The 11577-nt window shown below is 36.2% G+C and overlaps 1 protein-coding gene across 1 annotated transcript; it reads left to right on the forward strand.

Moving 5' to 3' along the window:
- Nucleotides 1-6774: 6774 nt before the first annotated feature.
- On the forward strand, nt 6775-7810 carry LOC125423149 (uncharacterized). Its single transcript, XM_060813860.1, has 4 exons — nt 6775-6829; nt 6901-7029; nt 7131-7387; nt 7490-7810. The coding sequence occupies exons 2-4, from the start codon at nt 6967-6969 to the stop codon at nt 7626-7628; spliced, it is 459 nt and encodes a 152-aa protein (XP_060669843.1). The 5' UTR covers nt 6775-6829; nt 6901-6966; the 3' UTR covers nt 7629-7810.
- The last annotated feature ends 3767 nt before the right edge of the window (nt 7811-11577 follow it).

Raw genomic sequence — 11577 nt, forward strand, 5'->3', positions numbered from 1 at the left:
GTAAGTCACATTTACTATGAAATATCTGTCCAACTACAATGCTCTCACAGCTAGTGAACTTTGATGAACATATGACCATAGAACCACTTTTGTTGTTTGATGATAAGTGGTCACTTGTAGCACGATGAACCCTAATATCATCAACTCGTTCATTGTTCATTTCAGGATGCATATCATTATTATTGTCGAGCAACTCATGTTCAAAATCTACATCATTATAATCAACATCATTCGACTGAATACTAACATCATCCCCTACTGCATTGTAATTCTCATATTGATTAATATTATTCAACTGCTCATACTCCTCTTGGTTAGGAAACCGTTCTGCACAGTCACCTCCAACATCAACTCCTTCATGGATGTTAAATGATGTCTAGGATCCACGGACATTAACTTGTTCTTGATTTCTAACTTAAGTTTCATGAACTACAATGTCATGAAATGTAGCCTCAATGGGTTCAGGATCGGGAACTTATGGTAGACGAACAACAATTGGAGGACGAGCAAAAGAATGTTGATTACTCCCATTATCTGAAGCAAACACTGTTTAATGGATATTTCTAGATGCATGTTCAACTTTCGAAATTACCTCAACATACAATAGAGGTCGCATCATTGTCATCCCTCCATTCCTCACTTCTTGAAGAAAGCATTTCATAACCCTATCCTTGCATATTTCTAGTGAATCCAACTTTTCTGCACATCATCCATATATCCATTTTAGCTTTAGCAAATATTTGTTTCGGTCTATATCAATAAAATTGAAAATCTCATCCTCTAACTCTAATTTTGTGCATATTTTGCCAACGGAAACCATTATAGTTTTACCATTTTGATACTCCCAATGGTCACCATCACTTTGTACTAATGTTCCGTTGTATAAAACGGCAATTACAATATCATCGTCTTTTATTTTACTACAAAACTAAATTAATAACGTTAAAATAAATTAATAAATATATAAAAATATGAATAATACTTAATAAACATATTATTTGTTCCAAAAAATCGCTTCTGTTTTTTTTTTCGCCAAATATAACATTTTCTTACTGGCAAAAAATTAGTGAAAAATTGAAGGAAAATTAATGGAAAACTGACAAACTGGCGGAAAATGGCAGAAGTTCATCTTTTCCGCCAATTTTCCTCCATTTTATTGGCTTTCCTGATTTTTCATTTCTACATTATTTTTCTTCCATTTTCACACTATTTTACATCATTTAGCACCAATATTTCATCTAATAACAAAAAAGAGAAACTTTTTACCTGAGTTTAGTATACACAATGTCCAATCCCAATGAATTTTTGAGCAAATCAAAATTTTGTGAGAGACCTTCAATCCATAGGCTAGTGCAAGCAAGCTGCTGTCGTGTTGAAGTCTTCTCAATTGTGACTATTTGGGCTCTATTCAGTAAGATTCCAGAAAATACAAGAAAAAGGAGTAAGAGAAGATGAGATGCAAGAAATTTTTTTTGTTTTTTAGGGTGCACGAGTTTTTTGACAAAGGAGAAAAAATAAAAAAGGTAAGAGAAAAGGTATTTGGTAATTTTCGGTTTATCTAAGGACATTTCGGTCCACAGATGGTTAGATTTTATAAAAAAAAAATTTTTTTTGCTATTTTCAAGTTTATATTTTTTCGGCTAGTTTTCGAAAAAACCCTAAAGGCCTTTCATCCTCATTCGGCCCATGACTTGTTGTGGAAAAAGGGTTTTTTTCAAAAATAACCACCTTATAAATCATTTGTTGAAGAATAGCAAATTTTTTTTTTTTTAAAAAGTAACCCACTTTTAAAATATCCGGACTAAAATACCCTCTATTACTAATTTTTCTTTTTATTTTTATTTTATTTTTTATCTCTTTTCGTCGACCAAAACACTTATTTTTTCTGCTTTCCCTTTCCCTATTCTTTTTTGAAACACAGGAAGGTGCAGCGAACTGAGTAGAGGAAGAAGGATGTCCTTGAAGCTTCACACCGGTGAAAACCCTAGAAAATGGCGTTTTGCTTGGGAAGTCCAGTCTACATCCCAACCCTCCAATTGTTCCTCTTCGATTCGCACACTAACCCTTCGACTCAGTGTTAGAACCTCAAGGTCGGTGTAAGTCTCTCGCAGTCCTTGGTTCTGGTCAGCTGGTGCCAAGAAACCCAAATCTCGCTTAGGGTTCCAATACCAAGCGTTTTGGTCGATTCCGAATCCCCTGTGAGTTTCAAAGCGTTGGATGATCACATTGAGGTCAAGCTCGTCCTGCTTCTTCCTGTTGATCATCCTATTATCTCAAGCTTCAATTCCATTTTGAATTTGCCTGACGACGTAGAAAATGCATCCTTCGATGCTTCGTCGAAGCTGATCTCTATGGATTCCGGTCGGATTGAAATTATTGCTCATTCTGTTTTGTTAAGTTCTTTGTTTGATTGCTGATAAGTTTAGTAAGAAAGAAAACGAAAGCCAAACTTTTAATGGTTCTGATTCTTCTAGCTATTTATAATCTTCTCAACCGTACGAAAAATAACGATTTTATTTTATTTTTTTTGAAAAAGATAGCTGCGTGCTTTTTTATTACAGTTTTAGATGTTTAAATTGGCGAGTTAATGTGTGATAGTGTTTTTGACACTTTTACCATATTCTGTGTTTATCGATCTTTAGTGGTCTGTGGAAGAACAACCACCCGTCCTTTTTTTCTTTTTTTTTTTGTAATTTTCTTTTTTTTTTTCTTTTTTTTTTTTCACATACTATGTATAATAAAGTGTATTCTTTTATCTTAAGGTTTGCTGGTTGGTTTGTTGGTTGGTTGGTTCAGATATAAAGAGTCTTTCGTCTTGTGGAGGACTTGACTTTTACTGCAGAAGTTGCTCCGTTAAATTGACCAAAAGTCCTCTCCGGTTCGATCTTTGTCACTCTTTTAAATAAATGCGTTATAAAAAATAACGCGGGTATCTGAAATATCTATATGTATATCTATATATTTGTTGAAGGTTTTATGTGTTTTTGAGAATGTGTTAGTTTAATTACTTTATCATTAGGAGTTTAGTTAATAATATGGCTAGTAAATAAGAAAGTCAATAGCTGGCCATTCGGAAACGGGCTGCTTCAGTATTGGGAGTCTCATAAGAGCAATATAAGTAGCAGCAGCAACTGAAGTTGGTATCTTAGCAAGCAAAAAAAAATTTTGGATTCCTTTGGTAAGAGAACCACAGTGGAAATTGCTTTTATTTGTACCAGCATAAAAAATTTCCGCACTGGCGGTCCATTGCCTGAACAACCAATTTCTTGTTGATGTCTTGTATCACCAGTTCACCACAATTGTTGCAATTTCACTTCCCATATGAATGTATGAAATTGCCACCCATAATCAATCATTTGGAGATGGTGGATGATTTAGAGTATTTATGTGAACTTACGTGTAGGGAGGTTGATTTTTCTTTCTTGCAAGGCTATTGATTCACTTGTATCTAGGCTGCATTATTGTGATACTGATAGGTCATATTTAGGCAACCAGAACAGAGATTTTAACTGGAGTGTTAGTTGTTTTTCTTGGTGTTCATGTTGAGATCTGGCTTATGACTGGTTAGACATAACAAATTGTATGGATTATATTTGTTTAAAAGGGTTTATGCTTCTTGTGTTTTTTTTCTGTTGGTGGAAAATTTCCAAATTTCTCATATGCTCTTGTTCATATGCACATCTTACACATATAATATGCTAAATTTGATTGCTGCATGGTTACTAATATTGATTTTCTATTTCTTTCAACATTGGAGGAGCAACTGATGGACTGAGCAGAAAATTGAAGCACAAAATTTGCGATCGTGGAGTTACAAGTGCAAGCTGATAAAATTACACATACACTCACAGAGATAGATAAAGAGATAGAGATATATATAAATAGATAGAGAAGCATTGGTGGTGGTTTGTCCCCCATTAATGTAAGTTGCTTCTCTGTACAACATAGAAAATATTTTGCAAACTAATTTCGCTTTAATGTAACGAACTTAATGGGAGGTTTGAATGTGAAACCATAATATATCTATAGGTTATCTTTACGAAGCAATGTATAATGTACACTACTAATGTATAATGTATTATGCGCTGGTTTGAAAATCCCGTTAGGTGTATGTTATTTTGGTTCTGAAAAATTTTCCACCCCGAGGAAAATATTTTCTCTTTTTTTCCTCCTGGCGGGAATTTTTTTACTTCTGGAGGAAAAAATTTCCTCCAGGCGGAAAATGTTTTCCTCCTGGAGGAAATTTTTTCCGCCAGGCGAATTTCCTCCAGGAGGAAAACATTTTCCTCCTGGAGGAAATTTTTTCCTCCAGGCGGAAAACCTTTTCCTCCTGGAGGAAATGTTTTCCTCCAGGCGGAAAACCTTTTCCTCCAGGCGGAAAAATTGTCCTTCAGGCTTTTCTCGTGTCGGAAAAAACGTTTCCTCCATCTGTTATGTTTTGTTGTATTTGATTTGCAGATAAATGGATTCAGATTACCAACGAAGGTTTTGGGACTCGGAGATATCGAGGGCAAAGGTTAATTGTAGATCGAACTTCTGGAAAGCCGTGTCGGATATTAAGTTCAAACTGACTCCAGCCCAAATAAAGAAGTTTGAGAATAGCTGTTTTGGCCACTTTTTGAAGGCTAACGAGATACAATTTAGTGGCCACATCGTCAACAGCATGCTGTATAGGCAATGTGTTTGCGACGACAAGGACTCTATGGTATTCAATTTTGGAGGGCGTGGTGCTAGATTTACACAGAGGGACTTCACCATAATTACAGGTCTACGGTTTGGTTACGAACCCAATAGGCAGGTTAACATCTCTACTCGTATTAGTGACACGTATTTTGGCGGAAAGCGAAAGGTCACTAATTCGGAGATAACCGAAGCTTTCCTGACTGCACAGTGTCAAGACAATGATGAAGCCGACGATGATAGATTGAAGTTGGCTTTATTATATTTCCTAGAGACGGTTCTTCTAGGCAAAGAAAGCATGGCCACCGCACCTCATAATCACTTGGAGATGGTGGACGATTTAGAGTACTTCAATAAATATCCATGGGGTACTTTATCGTATACTACCACCATTAGATCGTTGAAGAGTGCTTTTGAGCATAGAGAGTCCATCGCTTTAAACAAGTCAAAGAGTTATAGTCTTTGTGGGTTTCCTTTGGCTTTCATGGTAAGTTTGTTACACTATTATTTAAAGTTTGTTACACTTGTATGTATGGTGTATATTTCGTTACTTATTGATTACTAATTAATTGTTTGACAGATTTGGGGTTTTGAGACAATTCCTTCATTGGGTCAAGCATTCGGAAAGAAGTTGCCGGACATGGCATTCCCTCGAATTCTTAATTGGCATTTTTCACAAGTGCCAAGATTTGAGAAGGCCACTGAACTCTTCGATCATCATGATGTAAGTCTATGAGTTCTTCCACTTATATGTACAAATATATATATATATAAATATACATTCCAACATAATAATATTATTTATACACTTTTGCAGTATTTGTATGAATATTAGTATTACTTGCTAATCACTTGATTATAATCCCTTTTGTCTTTTGAAGTATCCCGTTCATGGCTTAATGAATGTGACTGAAGTTGAGCATGCATATATCGGCAACTTGGCATTGGATGTACATCATGACAGTACTCCATACAATGTTGCACCTGCTGTTCGAGACAAGCCACCACAGGCAAGTCATGATGAAAAAGATGAAGGTATTCCACTTACAAGAAGTGGAATAAGTAAGAAACGGAAAGAGGCGTCTGTGGAAATTATGGGAAAAGGAGGGAGGCGGCGAATGGGACATAAGCCGACAGACCAGCCTTCTTCATCGACTGCAGGAGTTGCTGCTCATGTTCATGTTGAACCATCGACTCCATCCCAACCTCCAACGACTCCATCCCAACCTCCAACGACTCCATCCCATGATGAGGTTTGAATAAATTGTATGAATGTTTATCTTTTTTTCATTATTGCAAGTATTAATAATTATTATTTCTTTTAGGTACCTTTGAGAGAGAGATTAACAATCCTTGAAGGCGAAGTGGCTAGTGTATGGCAAGACGTTAAGGATTTACGAATCGCCATGCTTAGAGAGTTTGCAAGTTTGGACACCAAGCTTGATAAGTTAATGAAGCACCAAGGAGTGGGCGTTAGTGCTGACGGGTTGGGAGATGGGATGGACGGTCAAGGGGATGAAAATAAAGAAGAGTATGGTCCCGATGCGACCCCCATTGATAGACAGTCACAGCCATATGTTGACGACGATGCAGGACCAAGTGTTACGATTATTGAGAAAGTGTCTCCATCAAAGTTTCCTGCCGGGAGACGTGCAAGAAAGGTAGCAGCTGCTAAGCAAAACATAGATATTGGGAGGAGGGATAGGAAGGCGGCAGCAGCTATTACAACTCCTTATAGTGTCGGAGGCTTACGGAAAAAACTACAGTGCACTTTACCTGGTGCATCTTCTACTTTGAAGTTCGACCCATACAAACCAGTACCTACGCGACTTGTAAAAAATTTTGACAAATTTATGAAGTCTGGTTGGGCATCAAAGGTTGATATGGACATTTTGACTACGGGTAAAGACTTTTTCCAGTTGCTTATAAACAGTGAGAAGTGGCTGAATCACGATGTAAGTATCAAGATTTTTATTTTATAATTTGATAAATTCCATAGATAGTTGTTCAACTGCATGGATGTAATTTAAAATTAACTCGTCTTTCAATGCAGCATATGGAAGTCCTGCCTTACCTATTTCATGTACGTGCCAATCAATTTCCTGATATTTTTTATCCTAGTTTTGAGGTGCTAGATGGAGGATTTTGGGTAAGTAACGGCCAGGTGTCCTATATGTGGCTATTGTGATTTTAGATAACTAATAAATTATTTTGTTGTAGGTATACATTGAGCAATGTCATGGAAAGTTCATCGACAATCCATCTAAGTTCCAATTCTCATACGCAATGCAAGAATATGTGCTGGGGATTCGAATGAAGGAGTCCAAGCCATGGAAATACGTAAATCATGTAATATATACATGTCCAAATTGTGTAATGTTAACTATTCATTTATTCATGTGCCTTCCTTTATTTATTGTGCTAACTGAAATTCTGTAATGTATTGACAGTTGTTGATTCCACTAAACAAGCGCAACATACATTGGGTGGTAGGGCACGTGGACTTAAAAGAGCGTCGCATGACTGTATATGATTCAGATAAGGCTGGTAACCGATACAAAGGACAAATTTATTTCCAGAAATTATGCATAATGTTACCATATTTACTGCGGTCTGCATCCTTTTATGAGCAGCGGCCGGATCTTGTAGACTCCGTTGACGAGTTTACATGTGAATTGGCACAAAATACCCCTCAGCAAAGTAACGGGTAAAACCTCTTAATACTTACATGTTTGTTGAATAAATATTAACTATTGAATATGGTTCTAATAATACTAATATATGTTATAATAATTGTTTGTTTTTGTAGTGGTGACTGTGGCATATTTACACTCAAGACCATCGAATTCTTACATGCTAGATTACCATTGACATTCACACAAGATAACATGGAGTTCTTTAGGAAGAAGTATGCATATGAGGTTTACAACAAAGAACTTAGCATATGAGCTGCGTGGTGATGCTTTTTTCTTTCCTTTTTTCATGTTTATAGATGCATATTATTTATTATATTTGACTTTTAATTGTAAATATAATGGTGGCTTATAATGTTCATTTAACAAAGATAACAATGTGGTATTGATGTAATGATAAGTAATTGACCTTATAGGAAATGTGCCATGTTTATTTATTAGAATTCCGTTATGCACAAACGCCTTAAGAGCTCAATTGCAAATTTTAAAAAAATTTCCGCTTGTCGGAAATATTTCCTATAGGCCGAAAAATTTTCCTACTGGAGGAAAAATGGAGGAAAAACATTCCTCCAGTCGGAAATCCCATATGAAGAAAAATTGAAGCCTCTTGATAAATTTCCGCCAGGTGGAAAAATTTTCCTCCAAGCGGAAATAGTTTTCCTCCTGTTGGAAAACATTTCCTCCAAGCGGAAATCGTTGAATAATTTTTACTCCTATTAGAAACTAATTTCCTCCACTTGGAAAATCAATTTCTAATAGATTATATAAGTTAATAGTAGGGTAAAAAAAATTGGGAGTGGAGACAAATATTATATAAGATGAAGATGGAATTAACAAAAAATGTAGTGACATTTAAAATCAATAACCATTTTAAATAAAAATAAAATTGATATATGTTTGTTTTTATTTTCAAAATCATTTGGACATTTCATAAAATGATATGTAAACTAAAGATTGAAAATCAATTCCAGAAAGCATCTTTTCATTTAGGATTAAATTCAAAAAAAAAAAAAAGATATAAAATAATTATCAAAACATATTAAACCATAACACTAAATTAAAACTTTCTAATTCGAAGCATAAGACAATGGATTCGTACATCTCTGCCTATAATGTCAACACCACCGCATCGGCTACATCTACGTCCAATAACATCTTCACCTTCGGATGGTATGCGTTGCATCCTCGGTCTACCGGCTCGCCTACGTGTCCATCTTGGTGGAAGAACAATGCGACTTGCCACGTCATCCGGGACATGCCACTGTTTTTCATCTAACAAAGGATAAATGGACTCAGCATAAGCTGCACGATATGCATCCGCGGTGTAGTAATGAGAACACATGCCATAAGGAGCAATTTTTCGGTCTCTGCAGGCAATACAATGATCACAAGGATATTGATCAAGATCGAAGACTTTGCATGAGCATGTTTTTGATTGGAGATTAACTGTACCCCTCAAACTCCCACCTTCCACAAGAAATTCATGCATATTAATGGCTTTCACACGTAGTCCGATGGACTCCAAATTTCGTAGTTTAAGTTGCTCTTCCATATGGTCAGTCACAGGCTTTGTCAATTTTGCACCTGCAGTACGTCGCTCATAAAACCACCTTTGCAGTAAATCCCGTATGTGCTCTATTAATGCTACTATTGGCATCTCTCTAGCATCTAGCAGAATGCCATTCAAGCTTTCTGCAATATTGGTGGTCATGATAGTGTACCTTCTACATGGACAAAGAGAACGTGCCCACCTTGTAGGGTCACATGATCGAATGTACTGGGTAGCCCTACTGTTTTTTACCTCAATTTGCCCCATATAAAACTCAAAATCTTCAACCAAATATGCACTAGCTGCGAGCATGAAACATTGTATTATTGATTCATCTTTCGCATGTCCATTTGCTTTAATATTTCTGCTTATATGGTACGTGCACAACGCATGGTATGCATTGGGAAAAACTTTGCGTAATGCCCTTTCAATAGCGGGGTGTCTATCACTCACAAACACCAAATCTGGAAAATCTCCGATGGCATCCTTTAGGTTTTGGAAAAACCATGTATATGCTTGCTCGTTCTCTCCATCTCCAATGCCGAAAGCCAAAGGATATATTTGCTTATTGCCATCCATGCCCGATGCAATATACATGTACCCTTTGTATTTCCCTTTCAATGTAGTTGCATCAACAGCCAATACGGGTCTTATGTGGGATTTAAATCCCCTAATGCTTGCTCCAATCGCCATAAAGAAATATACAAAATTGTTATTATCGTCTGTTTTGATACGTGTAACAGTCCCAGGGTTCTTCGACACTAACTCAAAACAGTAGGCAGGTAACTTAGCAAAATTCTCCTCTGGAGATCCCCTAACACTGTTAAGTGCATACTCTTTACCTCTCCATGCTTTGTTGTAGCTTATATTCACCCCATATTTCTGCAAAAAATCATGTTGAATTTCTTTGGGTTTGTAAACACGTGCAATACCTTCATATTTAGATTTGATACATTGCCCGATAACCCGGCTACTGACTTGCTTGTGTTCTCGATGCACGATATCTAACGAGCAATTGTGTACATTATCAAAAATTCTCACAACAAATATTTCTCCATTTTTAAATGTGGTTGCACGTAGTCGCCATTTACAAGTATTTTCCAAGCATACAACCTCATACCGTTGTGTAGTTGATCGTGTCATCTTGAACTCCTTATTTTCTCGCATGCAATAGATACTCAGTTTATTCTGTAGGTCACGTTTGTTGCGAAATAATTGTCCAACTACTATGCTCTCACGGCCAGTGAACTTTGACGAAAATATGGCCATAGAACCACTTCTGTTGCTCGATGATATGTGGTCACTTGTAGCACGATGAACCCTAACATCATCAACTCCTTCATTGTTCATTTCAGGATGCATATCATTATCATTATCCGGCAACTCATGATCAAAATCTACATCATTATGACCAACATCATCCCCTGCTGCATTGTAATTCTCATCATGATCAATATGATGCAACTGCTCATACTCCTCGTCGTTAGGAAACCGTTCAGCATAGTCACCTCCAACATCAACTCCTTCGTGAATGTTAAATGATGTCCAGGCCCCCCCACGAACATCAACTTGATCTCTAAACTGAGTTTCTTGAACCATAATTTCCTGAGATGTAGCCTGAATTGGTTCAGTACCGGAAGCTTGTGGTAGACGACCGCCAATTGGAGGACAAGAAAAAGAATGAAGATTACTCCCACTATCCGAAGCAAATGCTGTTTGATGAACATTTCTACATACATGTTCAACTTTTGAAATCACCTCAACATACAATGGAGGCCGCATCATTGTCATCCCTCCATTCCTCACTTCTTGAAGAAAGCATTTCACATCCCTATCACATCGTATTTCTGTAGGATCCAACTTTTCTGCACATCGTCCATATATCCATTTTAGCTTTAGCAAATATTCATTTCGATCTATCTCAATAGAATTGAAAATCTCATCCTCTAACTCTGATTTTGTGCATCTCTTGCCGACGGAAACCATTACATTTTTACCATTTCGATATTCCCAATCACCACTATCATTTTGTACCAATGTTCCATTGTATAAAACCGCAATTACAATGTCATCATCTTCCATTTGACTACAAAATTAAATGAATAACGTTAAACTAAATCAATAAATATATAAAATTTTGAATAATATTAAACAAACATATTAACTGTATTAAAAACGTTGATTCTGTTTTTTTTTTCGGGCCAAATATAGCTTTTCCTACTGGCGGAAAACTGGCGGAAAACTGGTGGAAAATTGGCGGAAAACTGGCAGAAAATTGGCGGAAATTTGCGAAAACTGACAAACTGGAGGAAATTGGCGGAAATTCATCTTTTTCGCCAAATTTCCTCCGTTTTTACTGTTTTCACGATTTTTCAGTTTTACACAAAATTTCTCCCATTTTCAAACCATATGCCACCTAAAGTATCTTTAAAATCACATAGAACATCTCATAAATCAATTTCTTGCATACCCATATCAAATAAAAAGCTTAAAAAACCCTAAACTAATAAAACTTACAAGAAAAAATAGAAAGAGAAAAAACAAAAAAAACACATATTTCCTTACTTTCATCTAATAAGAAAAAAGATAAAATTTTTATCTGATTTTAGTTTGAGATATGAGAAAATACAAAAAAATGAGAGTGAGAGGCGATGA

The sequence above is a fragment of the Ziziphus jujuba genome, chromosome 1 (assembly GCF_031755915.1).
Source record: "Ziziphus jujuba cultivar Dongzao chromosome 1, ASM3175591v1".
Taxonomy (NCBI): Eukaryota; Viridiplantae; Streptophyta; class Magnoliopsida; order Rosales; family Rhamnaceae; genus Ziziphus; species Ziziphus jujuba.